General features: G+C 32.4%; 2 protein-coding genes across 3 annotated transcripts in view; both read left to right on the top strand.

Moving 5' to 3' along the window:
* Positions 1 to 1,168: 1,168 nt before the first annotated feature.
* Positions 1,169 to 21,849, top strand: part of LOC124455575 — a 156,514-nt gene continuing 135,833 nt past the window's right edge. For both annotated transcript variants that reach the window (XM_047006210.1, XM_047006211.1), the window contains exons 1-6: positions 1,169 to 1,272; positions 1,606 to 2,291; positions 2,423 to 3,038; positions 3,635 to 3,721; positions 3,928 to 3,981; positions 4,927 to 4,980. In XM_047006210.1, the coding sequence (XP_046862166.1) occupies positions 1,245 to 1,272; positions 1,606 to 2,291; positions 2,423 to 3,038; positions 3,635 to 3,721; positions 3,928 to 3,981; positions 4,927 to 4,980 (1,525 nt within the window). In that variant the 5' untranslated portion in view covers positions 1,169 to 1,244. The remainder of the gene's footprint in view (positions 1,273 to 1,605; positions 2,292 to 2,422; positions 3,039 to 3,634; positions 3,722 to 3,927; positions 3,982 to 4,926; positions 4,981 to 21,849) is intronic.
* LOC124455585 (serine/threonine-protein kinase/endoribonuclease IRE2-like) lies at positions 16,045 to 21,343 on the top strand. Its single transcript, XM_047006237.1, has 5 exons — positions 16,045 to 16,144; positions 16,691 to 16,739; positions 17,837 to 17,916; positions 18,466 to 19,172; positions 19,546 to 21,343. Exons 3-5 carry the CDS (start codon positions 17,859 to 17,861, stop codon positions 19,948 to 19,950), a joined length of 1,170 nt encoding a protein of 389 aa, XP_046862193.1. The 5' UTR covers positions 16,045 to 16,144; positions 16,691 to 16,739; positions 17,837 to 17,858; the 3' UTR covers positions 19,951 to 21,343.

The raw sequence follows: 21,849 nt of genomic DNA, 5'->3' as shown, positions 1-21,849 counted from the left end.
CTAGTAGTGTCCCACAGTTAAATACGTTTAAACAAGGAAAAAACAACTACAAGTTATTGTGTCCTTCGACACTGTATATACATGTAATATAATCACTAAGTTGAAGATAAGTTAATTTTTTTTACATTCACGCAACTAAAATACGAATGGTGCGTTAAACTTCTATTTTGTATATTTCTCTATCCGTTCGTTTACCCAGTGAAAAATCAAATACCCAAGTTTATTCTTTGCTAAGTGATTAAAATTTTACAATTTTAAGTTTGTGTTAACCTGAAGACATTTTGATGATACTAGGGTCATACAATTTATTAATATTGATAATGTTTGTTGTTATGTGTCTTTGTTTTTTGTAAATTGGAGAAAATTAATTAATTTTATGAAGTTTTTATGTGTCTATACAGTTATAAGTTTTTTAACAACAAGATAGTCAATTTAGCCTGAATTGTGTTAATGCGAAAATAATATTTGTTTTTCTTTATTTGCAGAACCTTTGTGTTGGAAAGGTTTGTTACATGTTTGGAAAGGTTTGTATGGTTATGCATGTACGGCAATATAACAATGTATTAGTAAAGAATAGTTTTATTAGTAAAAAGTTATTTTTATTAATTTTGTTATTTCCATCGATAATTATTTTCGATGGTCATAATTTGCTTACTTTAAAAACTATAGCAACATAGTAATAAATTGCGTAAACTTGCTTTTAGAAACTACGTCATAAGCTTTACCAAATATATAAACAAACATAGATTTTTAAGTACCAAGTTTGAACAAATACAAAACAATTGTGCGTCAAAAGCTGAAAAATATATAATAGACTAAAAATTGCGATGTTCATAAAAAGATGATGAGCATCTGACAACTTCGGTGTCATTTGCGACTTCTCCAGGGGGTAGATTGTGGTTACAAGTATCTCTGAGTGTTTCGATGAAAAATAGAATAATAAAGTTGTTAATGTTACAATTTTTGAAAAAATTCTTGTTGTGTTACTAATAATAATAAATTTGAGTTAAACTGTAATACTTTTCTTATAATTCAAAACCAATTAACGTTAACAGGATTAGAATAGTTAAATTTCAATTTTTTGCAATTTTTTTTGCAGTCTCGTTGAAATGGTTACTGTTATGTTAATTATGTTAATAGTATTTATTGTTCTTTTTACTACAGCGACACACATTTATTCAAGCCAACTTGAAATCGCTGAGAAAACGGGCAACAAAATACTCAATCTGAAGTTTAAAGCCCAGATGCACACCAATGAATATCACAAATTTGGTAAGACACTATTTAAAATATAAAGCTAATTGTTTGCAATAAAAATGTTAGATATCGAATCCACATTTCTGTTGATTATCTAAAGTTATAAAGGTAGGTCACATGTTCGCAGTTTATATTCAAGCAATTTTAAATATTTGCTCATGATTATGTAGCAAATGTACTTTGAAACCACGATTTGTGCTTGCACTTGAAACTAACAGAGCCAGAGACGTACTGAAATTTTAGAATGATGAAAACTTTTACACCACATTAATATTAGAATTATTGAAATGTCTATTGACTATTTGACTATTTTTTATATTTTGCTAAATGGCATACAATTATTTTAAGTTGGGTTGTCGCAAGAATGGAATTGCGTTGACAAATCAGTGATGCATCGCGAAAAGTTTGAAATGATGCAAAAACATTGGCTTGAACATCCAGGTGATATTAGAATTAAAGGCGATGTACGTGTGATTTTCATGAAAAAGTTCTTGATTGGCGAAGGAAGTGGTGGAACCGTTTATCTTGGCTTGGGAAAGGATGGTTATGGAAAAGCTGTAAAACGAATCCTTAATGATAGCTGTATCCATCTTGCTCTACGAGAAAAGAATATTTTGAATGAGCCAAACGCAATGAAGTCGAAGCATGTTGTAAAGTATTGGAACTTCGTAGAAGAGGAAGGAGAAGATTTTGTCTATTTGATATTAGACTTGTGCGAACAAACCTTGACAAGTTTTGTTAAGTCTAGTAGTTTAGATAAACTTCACGAAGCCCTTCCCGAAATCCTTAGACAAATTTTAAATGGATTATCTGATCTTCATAGTGGCCCAAGTTCTATTCTTCATCGGGATTTAAAGCCTTCTAATGTTCTTCAAGACGTGAAAGGCAAATTTATGATAGCTGACTTTGGTATTAGTCGAATTTTGAAGAGTGGCTCTAACACACATAAAAGCGATCCTAATAGGGGAACTCAGTATTGGATTGCACCTGAATCCTATATTGATGGTCGTTACAAGAAAGAGTCTGATATAATGGTAAATATGTTCTCTAAAAAATATATAGCTATTGTTCAGTTCTGCATATAACTAATAAACTCAATTTTTTTAGCATTTCAGTATCTACAGTTGATGTTGTGACTATTTATGGGATTTTTTATTGATATTAGAGTGCAGGAATGGTGGCTTATTATGTTGCAACAAAAGGGGAACATGCATTTGGAACTGAAGAGAATAGATTGAAAAACTTGTTAGATGGAAACCCTGTTGGCTTAAAGAAAATTGATGATGTTCAACTTAAAGATCTTCTTTCATGGATGCTACAGCATAAGCCTGAACTCAGGCCATCAGCCATTGAGGCGTTAAAACATCCTTATCTACAATCCAATGAAGAAATGTTTGACATGCTGTGTGATGTTGGAAACCAACCGGAGATAAAGCAACCACAATGTCAAAATTCAGATGTTCGTAGGCAGTTGGATTGTCCCACAGAATGGACGAAACGTATCGATGATGAAATTTTGAAATATTTCAAAACATTTGAAGTAAACAACAAAGAAAGAACTGTAACCTACGAGTCTTCATGGGCAAGTTGTTTGAGATTCATACGTAACGTTGGTCAGCACTGGCATGATAAACCTCATCCACGTCTATCGCCATATATCAACGAAGGCAATTATAAAGAGTTTTTCATGCAACGTTTTCCCAAACTTCCTCTACTGGTGCACAAAATTATTAGGTCGACTGACTGGAAAACAAGACCTGATCTCAAAAAACATTTTACGAGTAAGTAAAGCATTCGAAATTGTTTTTAGTGTATACGAATGACGTAGCTATATATAGAGATCAATTTACGATTTACAATGTCAAAACTTTGATAGTAATTTTCACTCCACTTGTTTGCCTAAATTATAAAATATATTCGTATTTAATATCGCTTGATTTTAAGCAATTACTCCTGCAAATAATTCTAGATACCATACATGTTTGAAAACAAAGTATTTGATAGAAAGAAACGTAAATTAAATACCTGCATAATTATTTATTCTTATACTCTGATGCTGAGTTTCCACAACATACCTATGTTATATAGCTCCATGATCATTTATATAGTTGTAAGATTTTACTTTGCTTTGTCATAATGGCATTTTTTATGCAAATATTTACACAAACGTAATCTTTATTGCCTTTTGAAATGTTAACTACAAACAAGAATGCAATGTAACCATTGAGATTCGCTTATATCTTCCTTATTCACATACTTTTGTTAACGGTCAAAAAAGTGAAGAGTGAAATAGCTCAGCAAGTTTTCCTTTTATCATGCTATCATGTATTAACCGTGTAATGTATTCCATTACTCCAAGTATTCCATTAATTTTCAGCTTTTTACGAAAAGATATCTTTGCCATCTCCCATGAGTGACAACGACTATGACGACATTGACAAAACTCCTTCTTCAGCAGTACTTGGTAAGAAGTTGTATTTGTTAGCAAACATTTGCATAAAAAACTTTACATTCCCTTTAAAAGTCAAACACAAACAATTATGAGTCGTTTATATCATGCGCATAATTCATACGTTTGTAAAGGGTCAGATAAGAGAGTTTTAGAATTTGTCATCATGCTGTAATGTTATTTAATTGCATAGCAAGAAATTAATTTGATTTATCTATTAGATGATAATAACAGTGAAGTCATCATTGGTGTTTCGCCTTCCGCATCAAAACCTGGTAAGCAAAAGAATTTTTTTACCAAACATTTGCTGCCCAAACATTTCCATGTTTTCTAACGCTAAACACAAACAATAATTTATAACCTGATAAATTAATTTTGAAAGGTATCGTTATATATAGCCAACTAAAATATTTTATTTCAAAAATAATGCAAATGTTGTGGATCATAATCATGTGAAAATTTTAAACTTTGTAAACATAGAAATTTGATCAATATGTATAGAAAGTGAAAACTGGCTATGATGCTAAAAGTGAATTGTGAAAACCATCATGATCAACGTGTCAGTTACATGTATACGTTACACGTACACAAATTAACTTAAATAGAATATTGTTGAAAACATCCTTTTAAAACATATTATTTGATTATTGATAGCCAATAAAAGACAATAATTATGTTTACGAATACATAGTTTCATGTAGCGTTTATGTGGTAGCTAGATGCCCTGATGTTGGATCTAAGTTATCCGTTTCCTTTGACTTTTTTGTGACAAATAACTGTTTCAAGAGATATTTATGATGTGTTATGAAAAAGTAAATTATTAGTTTTACGGAAAAACTTGCAATAAAACCCACGTTGTTATTTTTTAAGCCAAAAGATTAGCAAACACAAAGTAAGGTAGTTCAACTCACTAGTTCAGCTCTCTCTTTGCAAACACACGTTATTAGCATAACCATGCATGCAATATTTGCAAGACCGAATCACTACGTAAATGCAAATTCTAAATAAATTATGGCTCGCTGAAAGGTTTGAGGGGGAGTGTTCTACGTCATGGGACCAACTTTATTGTGTCTTTATTGGACCAAATATCCCAAAATTTTAGTCAGACCGACATTTTTCGTCTTTTATCCGTTTGTGGACCTACTTTTTATTCATATTTTACAAAAACTGGGTAGTGTAACATGTGATATACACTTTTATTTTCTTTATCATGTGTTTAGATGGAGATGATAATTTGGATGAACACTTTTGGATGAACACAAGCTTTTCAGAAGGTAACCTTAAAAATATTAGGTATTTTAATTCTCCTAACTCTTTTAACCTCGACAGATGCTTTCATCTTTGATTTTTCAATCTCAATGTTTACGCATTTAAAGGAAACTGTACTGCATATTTGCATAAGATCGTTACACTAGAATATTTACATAAGATCGTTAAATATATGCAAAGCCGATGTGGGCAGCAAAAAACTATAATGCATGCCAAAAAATGTTCCTTATGAAAATGCTCTTTGTGACTTACATATTGGTTTGAGTCGTTTAAAAAATAACAAGCGTTGTTTTTAAAATGTCAGCGTTTTGACGGATTGCTATTTTTAACTACTTCCGTTATAATGGTGCAAAAAAATAAATTTTAAAAAGTTTACTCTTTCCTATACTGTTACCATTTTACGACGGTGAGATACTCAACTGTGAATCGAATGCAAAACATAAATATAAACTTTGTGCTAGGGATTAATGATGGTTGTCTTAATGCAGAAAAGAGAGTGGAAGGAGGATACATTTGTGAATGATTTTTTATATATCCGTGTTTACAAACCTGCAACATTCTTAATAAATCAAAGCGTTCTCAACTTTCACTGTGTTGCAACCAAAATAATTTTTTGCTCTTGCGCTTGCACACGACAATAATAAAATTTTTGTTTTCAAAATTGATTGTACAAACTATATGCTTGTCTACAATAATCTTAAAAATATGACCATAATTTCTAATTAGCAGCAATTTTAAAAAACACTTGAGAAAAACGACGATTTTTTTGAAAGCAAACATGTTTCGACATTATCAGAATGCCATCTTCAGTGCAGAATGGTTAGTGTTAAGTAATATGATACGTAATATGATATGAATAAATTAATTACAATGAATAGGATTATGATTCAGTTACTAAATATAAAATATTTACAAAAAAGGAAAAGAAAAATAAGTATTAAGAACTTATAACAAAAAATATTATTATAAAGTAAATATAGTGTTGTAGTGGTGAACTTGGATATTTAAATTGGGATTAGTTTTATTAATGTGTAGAGCTTCCTTGATTTTGAGTGAGAAAGTGGATTGATTAGTGTCGATGATTTTAAAACAGGAAGGTGAGAATTTGTTTTTACATGAAGGAGAGGCTTCCGACATTCTGGCAACATTCGAACGAATCCACTATTCATTAAGAAATAAACTTATCAAACAAGAGGACTATTCAATACTAAAAACTGAACTTGGTCACTTGGCTTACACGTACGTAACTTCCTATCATCCAACTCCTAAAGACCTGAAGAAACATAAAATTCTAAGGAACATTCGTAATAATGACAAAATCATTGTTCTTAAACCTGACAAAGGCAATGGTGTAGTCATTATGGATCGTCAGGTATACATTAACTCTTGCCTCACTATCATTAACAATTTATCTAAGTTCAAACCACTCGATCATGATCCTACAATTTCCCGTGAAGCAAAGTTACAACGACTGCTACGTAACTTAAAGAAAAAGAACTCTATTAACGAAAAATCATTTCAAGAAATGTACCCTAGAGGTTCACAGCCAGCTCGATTATATGGTTTACCTAAACTTCATAAACTAAACAATATCAATGACATACCTCCTATCAGACCTATAAATTCTTCAATCAATTCGTATAACTACAAATTAGCCAAATACCTCAGCTATTTACTCCAACCCCTAATACCTAATGACCATTCTGCTAAAGATTCTTTTAGTTTTGTCGATGATTTTTTATCTTTTAACACTAACGCTCCACATGACAAATTCTTTATTTCTTTTGACGTTGAAAGCCTTTTTACCAACATACCACTGACCGAAACCATAGACATTGCTATTGATTTAATTTTTACCAACAACCCTACATTCAAAATGAGCAGAACAGAACTAAAACTATTGTTTAACATCACTACGGCCGAGACTCATTTTTTATTTAACGGTAAGTACTACGACCAAATTGACGGGGTAAGTATGGGCTCACCCTTGGCACCCATTCTAGCCAACATTTTCATGGGTTTTCACGAACGAAACTGGTTAAATAACTACAGCAACAACAAACCTTTATTTTACCGCAGATACGTGGACGACATTTTTTGTATTTTTCATAACAAAGAGGAAGCATTACTCTTTTACGAATACATCAACAAACAACATCAAAGCATAAACTTTACATACGAAACCGAACAAGACAATCAGTTACCCTTTCTTGACATCTTACTAACTAAATCACATGAAAACTGTATGACCTCTACGTACCACAAACCAACATATACAGGACTACTGACTAACTTTTTTAGTTTCACACCATTAAATTACAAAATTGGACTGATACGAACACTGACCGACAGAGCTCGGAAACTTAACAACACAGACATCGGCTTTCAACGTGATCTAAAGAAACTAATATTCACTCTCCAACGTAATTCTTTTCCTTTTCATTTCATCAACAACACTATACAACACTATTTGGACAACAAGAAAAGCACTGACTCATCTAACTCCACAACTAACACTAACGATATACAACAACCTGACAATAAACGTTATTTCAAACTACCTTACATAGGTGATTACTCACGACACACACAACGCAAACTCACACAAATCATTAAACGCTACTGCACTGACATTGATGTTAAACTTATTTTCACACCTTTTAAAATAAAATCTTTGTTTTCGTTTAAAGACCCACTTCCCGAACTTTCCAAATCTATGGTAGTTTATCAATTTTCATGTGCGGGATGTAATTCCCGCTATATTGGTGAAACTTCTCGCCAATTATCTACCAGGATAAAGGAACATACTCACACAGACAAAAACTCCACTATCTACAAACATCTTCAAGCCTCTCCTTCATGTAAAAACAAATTCTCACCTTCCTGTTTTAAAATCATCGACACTGATCAATCCACTTTCTCACTCAAAATCAAGGAAGCTCTACACATTAATAAAACTAATCCCTATTTAAATTTCCAAGTTCACCACTACAACACTATATTTACTTTATAATAATATTTTTTGTTATAAGTTCTTAATACTTATTTTTCTTTTCCTTTTTTGTAAATATTATATATTTAGTAACTGAATCATAATCCTATTCATTGTAATTAATTTATTCATATCATATTACGTATCATATTACTTAACACTAACCATTCTGCACTGAAGATGGCATTCTGATAATGTCGAAACATGTTTGCTTTCAAAAAAATCGTCGTTTTTCTCAAGTGTTTCTTAAAAATATGATAGCTATATATAAAAATACTTTCATTTGTTTCCACATATTACATCATTACTCATGTGACGACCAATATCTTGAGCCATGGTTATTTTCCTCGTAATGAATACAGAAGCAAACATGTTATTGTTGAAGAGAAAAACCAATCAAAAATACTTTTTATAATGTAAAATTGTAATTTGTGGTGCTGTAATTTTTATATTTTCTTATATTTATAATCGGTGTGGTATTATGATGCGACCAAATCTTAAAAGAAGCCCATACATTAACATTGTTCATAGTTCATGATAAAGAGCCCATTAAATTGTTTTGTTGTGATATAAATAAAACAAAAAATGCTCTAGTTGCTTGTCACTATAACCATATAATACTTGAATATTATTTCATTATTTATTTTTATAATGCTGAAGAGGGAAAACAACGTTTGGAAGGTTGGTATAACGAATTATTTTCAGTTTCGTAAAGCATTATGATTAATTTTTTTACTACTCTCAATTGCTCGAGTTGGAAAATGCTGTGCAAATTTTTTCAATTCTCAGAATTTTTTAATGAGTATTAATTAGGAATGAAAAATTCTTTTGATTGCATGTATAAAAATGTCCGTGTCTGAACGTAAAGTGCAGCATGTCGTAAGCAACTATTTTAACTATTTCTTATTTTTCCCATTTAAAACAAAGTCAGTTATTGAAGGGATCATTGCTTTGTAAACATTTGTATAGATCATTGAGTAAATTCAATTTATTTTAAGAGGATTTTTGGTCGTAACATTCAGATACTAAATTTCATGTTTTATCTTAATGTGAAAAGGATGTGTGTTTATCCATTGCAGAATTGCTCAATCTAGTATAGCAGATCTAGCGTTTGTCAAAATGAATTATTAATGCTCAATTTTAAATTCAAAATATTTTCAAACCAAAACTTTTGAATTTGAATTTCAAAAAAATTAAACTTTATCAATGGACTTGCCTCTATGTATTTGGAAATGGAAATATATCCAAGCAAGAGCTGCAGCAATTTATTTTAACGTACCCTAGATCCGCCACTGGCTTTATTGAGTTAAAGGTTGGTATTGTCAGGCAATGAGCTAATCGTGGAACGACGATTATTGCGTGTAAATTGTATGACGACCAACTCATTTCTACCGGAGTAAATGTTATTTCCACATAAAAGTAAAAACATCCGTGTTTTCTCATCCAGAAAAAAACACAGCAATGTTATATGTTATGTGATATTGCCAAAACAAATAAAAATGTGAATTGATGAATTTATTGCATGAATTTATCAGTCCTTTTTTAATCTTTCCTGATTTGTACTTCTCCTTAAAGTTCAAGAATTGTTGCGTCAACCATGGAAATGTTTTGATAAATCAATAATGCATCAGAAAAAGTTTAAAAAGATGGAAGAATATGGACGCGAACATCCAGAAAAAGTTACACTGCTCAATGAATTGCGTGTAATTTTCAAGAATGAATTTTTGCTTGGCAAGGGAAGTGATGGAACCCGTGTTTACCTTGCCCTGGGAAACAATGGTTACGGAAAAGCAGTAAAGCGAATACACAAAGATAGCGGCAAAGACTTTGCTAATCGAGAAAAAGAAATTTTGAATGAGTTTAATGCAAAGCGATCAAATTATGTTGTGAATATTTGGCATTTAGAAGAGAACCTTGACGAAGAGTATTTCTACATGGTATTAGATTTGTGTGAAGAATCGTTAGAGAATTATGTGGAATCTTCTTCTTTGCAAGATCTTCAAAAAGTCGTTCCTAAAATTCTTATTCAGATCTTAAATGGTCTAGTTCACCTTCACAGTGGTCCGTGTCCTATTCTTCATCGGGATTTAAGACCATCAAACGTTCTTCGAGATGTGGATGGAAATTTTTTCATAGCTGACTTTGGTATAAGTCGAAAATTATTAAATGAAACTTCGACACATCGAAGCATACAAAGAGGAGCTAAAGGTTGGATAGCTCCAGAGTCATATGACGCATTAGATGAATCAATTGATAAAGTTCGTTACAAAAAAGAGTCTGACATTATGGTAAGTTCTTGAAGTAGAACTAGAAGTCCAACTACAGCTCAATGTTTTATTTGCATTTAATTGAATATTGGTATTTGGTAGTGATAATGATTTTACCTCAATTTTTTCTGTACCTCCATTGTATCTTCATATAGTGTCAACCTATAAATTTAAATAAAAATAAATTAATTTTTGTTAATCGTGTTACAGTTACAATTGTATGTTCCTTATTTAGATTGCTTTTAATACATATATATGGCTACAATTCAATTTGCAGAACTTTTTTTAGATTTTTTTAAGCTGCACATTTATTGTTGAGTTCTGCAAATCGCAAATGAATTTAATCTTTAAGGTTTTAGTATCCACCACTGACTGTTTATGACAATTTTTATTGAAAATAGAATGCAGGAATGGTGGCTTATTATGTTGCAACAAAGGGAAAGCATCCTTTTGGACATGAACGGCATATACTGGACAACATTTTGAACGGAAACCCAGTTGGATTGGATAAAATCAAGGATGCCACGTTCAAAGACCTTTTATCGTGGATGCTACAGTTAAAACCTGAAGACAGGCCATCTGCCGAAAAGGCGTTAAAACACCCTTATCTACAATCAGACGAAGAGAAATTTAACATGCTGTGTGATATGGGGAACCAACTGGAGTTGAAACATTCACAAGGTCAAAATTCTCCCCCTTCAGACGTTTATACGCAGTTGTATGGTTCCACAGAATGGATGAAGCGTATTGATGATGAAGTCGTCAAAGATTTGATCAACTTTGAAGTAAACGACAGTATAAAAACTCTAAAGTATGAGTCTACATGGGCAGGATGCTTAAGATTTATACGAAACGTTGACCAACATTGGCAAAATAAACCTCGTCCGCATCTATCACAATATGTAAAGCAAGGCAATTATAAAAAGTATTTCCTGCAACGTTTTCCTGAACTTCCTCTTCTGGTGCACAAAGTCATTAGCTCTACTCACAAGAAAACTAAACCTGATCACAAGAATAATTAAGAACATCGTGCATTTGTTCAGGATTTTTTTACACTATCTACTCATAAGTTTTATTGTCTCGCTTTTAAGCTTAATGACTTTTCATTTAAACATTTTCTCACTTGATACTGACGTCATATAATTAATTATGTAATATATACTGTGAAAAATTTTAATCTCCGCAAATGGATATGATTACTTAAAATATTTATAATGGGACTTAAAATATTACTAATTCTAATGTATAGTTATGTAGTGGCGACGTATCCCTCGCAATACATGGCATTCATCTTGTTAAATGAATTAAAATTGTATGTTCGTCATTCGTATTTTGTTAAATACATGCATGGCTGCGACTCAAAATTATTTAGATTTTTGAACGTTGGAGATTTACCTCATCGCAGAATACAGCGAGGAGTTAAGAATTCAGAATTGGATAGCTCCAGTCATATGATCTATCCAGCATCCAATCATCAATGTATCTTGCTACAAGAAATAGTCTAATGTTATGATAAGTGATTGTTGTGAACATTTAAATGTTGTTGAATTCTGCAAATAACAAATAAAATCAATTTTTGACGTTTCAGTATCCACCGCCACTAACCTTGTAACTGTTATGATGTTTTTTTATTGATTTTGGAATACAGGAATAGTAGCTTTTTACGTTGAAACAAATGGAAAACATCGTTTTGGACCTGAATGGTTTTTATTTTTTCATAAATGTTTTCAGTATGAAAGCTAGTTGATATTGACAAATAGTTGAAGTCAATTATTTAAGTAACACTTTATGCAATGAAATTTGTCAAATTTATTCAATGAAATACAGATAATGTTTCACTTCACTCCAACGATTTGAGAAATTTTTGACAAATCTTCCTTTTCCCTTTTGCTTTTGCTTATTGAATATATCCAAGCTGTTTGTACACCTGCCACATTTCAACATCATGTCAAAATGCTTTATTGATAATTCTCCGCTTTCTTTGTAAACGGAAAACACTCATAGATTTGCCATATTCCATTCTACAATCGGAAGATTTTTCGTTTGCAAGCCTGTTATGGTCATTCTCAGTCCTATTCGTGTTACAGTTCATTACCGTTCGCATCAAATTATCTCGAGAGCTATTTAACATATCGGCAAAATATACGCATAGACCGCAGTCCTGTGTTTTTCTACTGTAGAAGTCCAGCCGGGCATTTCTGCGAAGTTGACTGATATTTCTTGCTACTTGGAGTGGACTTGGGTGAAATCAAAGATGCCTCACTAAAACCAGAAGACAAGCCATCTGCAGACGAAGAATGTTATGTATAAAGTTGGACAACAACGATCGATTAAAACAAATGTCTGTGTTAGATAAAATGCAAAATGAATGAAAGCTTGAGCGCTTTCCGGCACCCGTGTCATAATTACCAGATATTTATCATGTTGAATAATGTTGGTCACGAATGAATGTTTCCTCCAGGTGTGCGCGCATGAAAAGCTATCGCCTCAGCAAATGTAACATTTACGCATGCACTGTCTACGGTAATATTTGCTATTCAAAGCAAAATGGCTGCTGCTTATAGTATGTTTGATTCGTTGTCAGGTGTAGAAGACAAAGAAATGTTGCTTTTTCCACTTTTATTGCGGCTACGGCAAAGGCGTTTGAAAGCAGCTAAATCAACTACATGGACAAAGCGTGGAATATCTGGACGGCCTACATAGGGAGCTACAAATATTGTCCATGAGCTGGATGCTGAAGAGGCTGAGCAGTTTCGGAAGTATCGTAGATTGGATAAAACCACTTTCGATAAATAAATTTGGTCTTCTAACATTATATCAGCTATCACGTTTTGTACCGCAATTTTCGTACAAGAATAAAATGAGTTATTTTGCGCATGCGTAAAGTTACACTTGCTGAGGTAATAGCTTTTGATGCGCGCACACTTGGAGGAAACATTCATTCGTGACCAACATTATTCAACATGTTGAATATCTGACAAATATGACACGTCTGTCGGAAAGCACTCAAAAATGCCGTCGAGCACTGGAGGAACTTGCTTACGCCAGCTTTCAGGAGTGAAGCTTAGCTCAGCCACAGTATAGTAAATATACAGTAAGAGCCACTCTATTGAAATTTTTTGTGTCACGCATATCTTATTACACATGTGATTACCATAGTGGCGGCCAGTCAATTGCAATTTCTGACCAATAGGAATGATGAAATGGTCAACGGCAGCCAGTAAACTAATTAAATATACAGCAGCCAGTTGCACAGCCGTGGAGCATTTTCAAACTTGTGCTGAATTGAGCTCCGTTAAGTGAGTTGAAACTTCAGCTATGTCTTAATACAAATCATTCGTTATATCAAACGCGCGATTATAAGCCAAATTTTCAACCCTGTGCTGAGTTCAAGCCCGGTGCTGAAATTTAAACCCAGTTTTAGCTAATCGGGTTGAAATTGCGGCTCAAATGAGAGGCTGATTACAGAAGCCGTGGTAGCCGTGATTCAGCCAAGCGTTAAATGATTTTGGCAAATGGAAACGATTCAATACTCGTCATCAGATAAATCTTCTCAAGCAATTTTACGATATTTTGATTTAATCACTACGCAAAACATTTAAAATGAAAACAGTCAATTTGGCCTAATTTTAGAATTACAACAGGAATGAATTGCGGCATTTAACAAACATTTACCCTTGAAGTTTTGGCCCCTTTCAATCCCTCGAAATCATTTCACGCCTCACTGAAACCCGGTTAACTGGGATCATGTAAACAGCCCCTTAACGTTCTAACATCGCCATGTGTCGAACTCAGCACTAGAACGAAAATTACCACCATGTAATCGTTTTTAACGTAGGTCTGAGTTTTTTAACCATATCTAGTCAATTGATGTCGGCTAGACATTATTTTTATGTTTTATATTTCTGGTGTCTATTACATTAGATTCCTATTAATTTCTAATTACTTTTTAATTAATTGCCAAAGCTGTCCCTAATTGCAAATTTTCACTCTGATAATTTTTGCTTAATCCTTGGCAGAAAAAATTTTGAGTTTTTTCTGAAAAGGTTAATTTGATGGCACTGTTTGTGGAGATGGGTAAAGGGTTACAATAAACTTGCATGGTTTGAAGTCTGAGCTTTTCTACATCTATGAACAGCCTTATAGTACCAAATTTCTAACTTAACTCATTACATAAAGGTTTGAATGGGGGTCTCTAGGGGAGTCTATGCCTGACAACGTGGTAGAAATTTTTAAAGACAATATCTTGCTTGGAATAGCATTATTGTAAATTGAATTTTGTTCCTAAACATGGTAATGAGCCATATATTTGGCATGATAATGAGCCTAAATATTTGGCAAAACATTCAAGTATTGTTCACTTCATTTCTTTTTGAAGAAAACGTAAGCAAAATGTGTTGTTTTTACGCAAAAACTATGCTCACAAAATGCATTTTGTATTGCTCTAAAACGCTGAAAATGGCATTTCCAAGTCTCTGAAATTCAAAATTTCCTAGGGGAGAATGCCTCGGACCCCACCATGTGCGAAACGCCTCTGACGTTTTATGACTGATGTTTGAAAAATCCTAGATCCGCCCCTGCTTTGTCATATATGAGTAATAAGATATCATTATACTTTAAAAATCTGGATATGACTGTTCTATGTCAAAAACAGTGACCTTATTTTTAAAATACGGTGAAAGATCAGGAAATAAATGTAAAAAGAAGTTATAAAAACAGGTATGACTGAAAGAGTACATTTAAGCAATATTAAAATAAACATGTTTTTGTTGCCGGGTTAAATTACAGTAATTTAGAAAATGTTCATATGGCCTTTGTCAAAATCACCACAAAACCCGACAATCTCTCGTTCGCAGCATTTTTTTATTCAGTTCAATAACAGCCAAATAATAAACTTTTAGATTCCTAACCTCCTTGTTTTATAAATCTTTGTAACTCATTTTGTATCTATATACATTTCTACAACATAGCATGCCTGTATCAGTAAGTAATATTTTCATAATTTATTTAAACATGTGCTAAAAATCAGAGGTGAGACAGTTTGGATGGCTGAAATCTAGAAATAGAATGTGTCAGCCAATATATGAGCTCGTAATTAGATTTTCACCAAGGGTGCCAAGTTGACACTCTTAAAATTATGAATTTTATATTTTGTAAAGATACAAGAAATGCAAAAACCTGCTTGGAGTCCTTCACAGCAACGTTTTGTCTTAAAGTGGCATTTGGCAACCGGACTATAATTAGAATTTAAATTTAGTTAATTTAACACGCACAATAAAACATGCGAGTAAACAGCCATTTTCATGTCAAGAACGCTGGTCTGAGACAATCATTAATCACCCACATGCCACAATGGCTAGTCCATTTTCACATTCTCTGTATGAACGAAAACTGGTAGTAACTGTAACGTACGGAGCAAATGCCACTAGCAAGCTGATGTAGACCCAATTTCTCATTATATTTTCTTTTCAACCCGCCTACAATAATTCACCAATTTTCTTATTTACACTCATGCACTATTCGTGTTACGATTGGTAAGACTTGAATATTATTTATTAGCACAGGATCATGCACGTAGCCAGAACAATAATTGGGGCATATTCATAAACATTAATTTTTTAATCCGTAAAACAAATTTTATTTTACGATAGAAAACATGCTCAATTGCATGCGCATATAAAATTTAAATAAAACATTTCCAATTCAATATTCACAAATTTTATTTTCTCTCCACCCACCCTCCCTAAGGAAAGTATAGTTTTTTCCAGCTGTGATCTTTGGAAATGCTTCCATTGTTAAAAGATTATTTACATACGCGATGCAAAACAAGTCATACGTATTATTTTGATAGTTGCTTCTCATCATACGAAGCAAAAACGTTTAAGAAGTGGAACATGCACTGAAATTATTGTAAGTTCTATTTGTATCGTATTCTCTTCATGATTTAACACTGGTACGCTTTGCCATAAACATTTGCGAATTCTTTCAGTATATGTAATGACAATGTTCAAATTCCATTGCGTCAGACGTTTGACTTAAAGGCCACAAGTTTGAATTTATATGTAGTTTTAGTCTCTTTTTATTGCTCCATGTCTAAGATTATATTTTTAAAAGTATAGATTTTTACAAATAGCGGAAAAATTAGAAAAAATTAGTCAGACAGCAAGTACTAAAAAATTCCATAACATTGGGCTGGGATGTTGGATTGTTACTCACTAATATATCGTTATTCTTTTAAAATAGCGTTACAACAAGACTATTTTAAAGTTCTTATTATTTGGGCAACTTTGTTAGCGTGTATATTAAATATTTATTTTGTTCATGAGTCATAAGTCAAGAGGTTTGAACTACGTAGGCGGGAATGGACACGCAAGCAAATTTTTTAATAAAAAATAAAATTCATAGGAAGATTGTTGTTGACATTGTTTAAACTATTTTTATCATCTTATCATTTAGATCTTGACAAATTTCCGTTTGTACTTCATGATGATTTGGTTGGAAACTGGTAATCGCTAGAAAACTCTGTAAAACTGAAATTACATGGATTACTATGCAGCATTTCAATAAATACGATATTCAAGTTTATCGTTTGCATTTTTTCGTCTGTTTAATGTTTCAGAGGGAAAAAACTGTAAATGTTATGTACATCATAACTGAAATAAATCTTACTGAAAGATTGCCGATAAAAATTTCGTATAACTTATCTTTGAAAAGTGAAAATATTCAAAGTTACCGGTTCATTAAATGCACCATGCTAAGTAGATTGCAATGCAGCTTTCAAAAGCTTACCCTGTCTTTAATTTGCTGAAATTTAATCGTTATTGCTAATACCTGTATCTAACATCTTAAGTTTTATTTTTTAGAAATTATTATTTTCCTATCCAAGTAAAAACAAGTTGCTTTTCTTTCTGTCATAATGATGATTAAATGTCCAAGCGCTTTGATAAGAAATTTTTTTGGAAATTTGTCTTGTTTTTTATAAAATGAAAGCAAAAATAGGATTTTAATAAAATGAAAGCAAAAACATAACAATAAAATTGTCAAAGCCAAAAAGATCGAGGTACACTAAATTTAATTAATTTTATGATGCTTCGTTTTTGGTCAAAAATTATTTTATATACTCTTTCAATATAAGATGTCTTCATTTTGACATGTTTAAAGCATGTTCTAAAATACCTTTTGTATTTCTTAGCTACCACGTTTGATCATGAGCAGCGCTGACTACATCGTACAGTACAAAATTCTTGTATATGCATTCCACACACATCTTTTAGAAGTTCATTTCACTGACTTCCGCACACGCAGTTCAACCAATAATTTAATAGAACTACCTCAAGTTTTTTTCTTGAATTTATGTATGGCACTTTTCATTAATGAGATTGTTTCTTCCTGAATTAAAGACTGAACATTTCCATAAAGCTATTTGCATCATTAAAGACAGAAGTAATGTTTAATATTTCAATTTGTATATTTTAATGAGCCATGTATACATTAAACACGTGGTCAATATAACGACTGTTTCATGATGTAGCTTTTATTAGATCGCATACAAGTATCGTACCGTCTTTGATTAGTAATTTTTTTTTGGTACGGATTTTTTAGTTCTAACATTTTTGCCATTCAAATGGATCCAAGCCACAACTTCTCAGAAAGTCTGGTCAAAAACTCAAGCATTTCAGAAGGTAAACTTAAAAACATTAGGTTCTTTAATTCTCCGAACTCTTTTCACTACGACAGATGCTTTCATCTTTGATTTTTCAATCTCAATGTTTTGGCATTTAAAAGAAAAGATACTGACATTAACTTTTCCATTCACAAGAATTGAAAATTATTTAGCAGTGGAAAAATCAAAAAGCGAGCTGACGCAATTTCTAAAGTTAACGAGAGTAAATTAAGTGTGGAAACAAGGTGTTGATAACTTTTATGAGGAACATTTAGTCTAAACGTCCCTCAACGTCCTTTGAACTAAATATCTCTCATTCGTGTGTTTGGGAGAAGGGAAATACGCTGCTAATACAAAAAACTGAAACAAAGGCAAACATGTTATTATGTTATTATTTAGTAGCTAAATATAAAAGTCAGTTCACCTTAACTGGCAAAGCGGTGTAGGTGTTTCAAATCTTGTCTAATAGCCACATTTTTTTGATGTGCGTATAATTAGAAAATTAAATTGCTTCTTGATACATTGATTTATTCCTTTCTAAATAGTCTACTTTACTTTTTAATTGAAGAATTGCTTTCTCAACCATGGAAATGTTATGATAAATCAATAATGCATCAGCAAAAGTTCAGAATGATGGAAAAATATGGGCAGGAAAATCCAAGAAAAGTTAAACTTGTAAATGGTGTAAAGGTTATTTGTTCTGAAGAGTTTTTGCTTGGTAAAGGAAGTGATGGAACTCGTGTTTACCTTGGACTCGGAAAAGATGGTTACGGAAAAGCAGTAAAACGATTGCTTCGAGATAACTGCGTGGAGTTAGCCAAACGAGAAAAAGAAATTTTGAATGAGTTGAATGCCAAGCGTTCAAATTATGTTGTGAATTATTGGTATCTTGAAGAAGAACCAGGCACAGATTACTTGTATTTGATATTAGATTTGTGTGAAGAATCGTTAGAGAGTTATGTGAAATCTTCTTCTTTGCAAGATCTTCAAAAAGTCGTTCCTAAAGTTCTTATTCAGATCTTAAATGGTCTAGTTCACCTTCACAGTGGTTCGTGTCCTATTCTTCATCGGGATTTAAGACCACCAAACGTTCTTCTAGATGTGGATGGAAATTTTTTAATCGCTGACTTTGGTATAAGTCGAAAATTATTAAATGAAACTTCGACACATCGGAGCATACAAAGGGGAGCAAAAAATTGGATAGCTCCAGAGTCATATAACGCATCAGATGATACAATTAATAAAGTTCGTTACAAAAAAGAGTCTGACATTATGGTAAGTTCTTGAAGTAAAAATAGAGGTCCAACTACAGGTCAATGTTGTGTTTGCATTTGAATGTTGTATTTAGTCGAGATATCATCAGTGCCACTGATATCATTATCACTTTTAAATTAATTTTTGTTTACCTTCATTGTACAGTCATATAGTGGCGAAATACAAATTGTACTGTATAAAATATAAAAATATGTATATGTATGATAATGAATTTATTGTTGTTATTGCCTTATTGTATGTCTCTCATTTAGATTGCTCTAAAAAATTTGTGGCTACGATTCTTAATTGGAGAACATTATTCTGATTTTTTCGACTAAACTTGTATTTTTTTGCAACTAACAAATGAATTAACTCCGTTTTTTATTGAAAATAGAATGCCGGAATGGTGGCTTATTATGTTGCAACAAAGGGAAAACATCCTTTTGGAATTGAACGGCATAGACTGGACAACATTTTGAAAGGAAACCCAGTTGGCTTGAACGAAATCAAGGATGCCACGTTCAAAGACCTTTTATCGTGGATGCTACAGCTAGAACCGGAAGATAGACCATTGGCCAACGAAGCGTTAAAACACCCTTATCTACAAACCGATAAGGAGAATTTTGATTTGCTGTGTGATGTTGGGAATGAACCAGAAATAAAGACATCATCTCCACATTCTCTTCCCTCAAATATTCGTGAGCAGTTAAATCTTTCAATAGGTTGGATGGACCGTATCAATCCTGAATTCTTTAATCATTTCAATAAAGTATCCGACTCTACATGGTTAGTTGCCTAAGATTTTTACGAAACGTTCGCCAGCATTGGCGTGATAAACCTCGTCCACAACTGTCATCATGTGTTAAAGATGGAAACTATCAAGAGTATTTTCTTCAACTTTTTGAGGAGCTGCCTTATCTAGTTCACAGAGCCATAAGATTGAGTGATTGGAAGGCAAGACCTGATCTAGAGAAACATTTTCCAAGTAAGACACAGAAATGAGTTTTCATTTTTGATGGCCAAGCTATAAATTAGGGGTCCATGACACTATATTTGTTATTTTCACTCTAGTTCTCCTCTTCATTTATTGTACTTAATGCATGTTTGTTTTGAATTCTGTATATTGCCGTTGCAAACATTTGTTACACAGTGCACACGCTGTAAAACTTGAAGAAGGCAGGGGAAAGAAAAGCGAAGGTGTTATTGACAACGCTGATCTTAACGGTAAATAGCTATGTAACAACAAACTAATGCTGTGTACGTATCACTTTTCTCAAATATTCTACCAAAAATCGTAATCTCTTCACTTGTATCTGGTGCGTCGTTTTCTAATTTTGTGCAACTGAAAATAACGGTTCAAGCATGTGTGATAGTACTAGCAATAGTCAAAAATCTTTAGACGAGATTAACGATTTGTCCGATATCCAAAGATAGTGACGAGTACCTACGAATCATAGTGATTCAGAGACTTTGGCATATTTTTATCGTATGGTAAAAAGAAGCTTATAGCTTATTATGTTGTCAAACTTGTAAAGAACACATTGTTCAATAGTAAATATTGCGTATTCTTTGCTTTAAGGCAACAAATGCTTTCACGTCGTATGCATTAATGCTGAAATTGCGAAAAATGCTTGCTTAGAAAAAGAAGAGAGTTTTCGATTAGAGTTATTAATCCTTTTAGCAGCTCATTTCACTTATTTTATTTTCTTTGCATGATTTATCCTAAGTGTAAATGGTCAGATCAAATGACGAATGGAAAAACAAGAACATTATCGTTTTCATTTTAAAATGTGCCACATCAATGAAGTCTTTTTATTGTCTGCAAAAGAGGTTTGTGGGAAAGCAATTGGCAAGAAGGAAATCAATGATACCACAATTCAAGATCGTCTTTTATATATGTTTTAATTTGAGGCTCTTAAGCAAGTTAGATTAAGTAACCAAGTTGGATATTACATGGCCAGATTGCTATGAATTTTCGTTAGATTTTACAATGTTATATAATTAAATATTTTTTTGTCTTCAAATGACTAACGATCTAAAACTGAAGGCGAATGAAATTTAAATTTGATTTCCATACATCATGTTTGTTATGTAAAATATTCAATAAATTTTAACATGTGTAATTTAGTAATACATAGCATTTCTTCAAGTATAACAATGTATAACAATACATATAACTATATATAACAATATAATATGGATGTTATGACTTGTAACGCAATTAAGGAGTTGCTCGATCTGTGCTCAAAATCCGTTGTACTTTAGCGTTATATAAGTCTTTCGTATGAGCTCCGAGCGTGAGTTCAATGTACTAGAACGCTATTAAGTTTATGTATGTCACTACAGTACCACTGCAAAGGTAAAAGATTGATACGCATAAAAAGAACAACTTATTGAATTGTGGAAATTGGTAATATTTGAATAAAATGACACTTTTATGTGAGGTTGTGACTATTTCCTAGTATTTCTTTTGTTGCAGCTTTGAAATTGTTAAAAGAAAATCTGTGTACGTTGAGGTTAATGATGACGAAGTCAAAGTTGTTGAATTTTTGTCTATTCAGGCTTAGTTGTGTTGCATTTTTCTTTAGACAAAAGACGGTATGTTTTAAGCCACAAGCTTCCATTTATGAATTTTAGTCTTTTAAATACTTAGCCAGATCTGTCTCTTTCAGTCATTTGTTACTTGTTACGTCAAGAT

Source organism: Xenia sp. Carnegie-2017, unplaced genomic scaffold, assembly GCF_021976095.1.
Source record: "Xenia sp. Carnegie-2017 unplaced genomic scaffold, XeniaSp_v1 HiC_scaffold_4, whole genome shotgun sequence".
In the NCBI taxonomy this organism is placed as follows: Eukaryota; Metazoa; Cnidaria; class Anthozoa; order Malacalcyonacea; family Xeniidae; genus Xenia; species Xenia sp. Carnegie-2017.
Note: the sequence above shows the minus strand (reverse complement) of the source record. Positions and strands in the feature narration are given on the sequence as shown.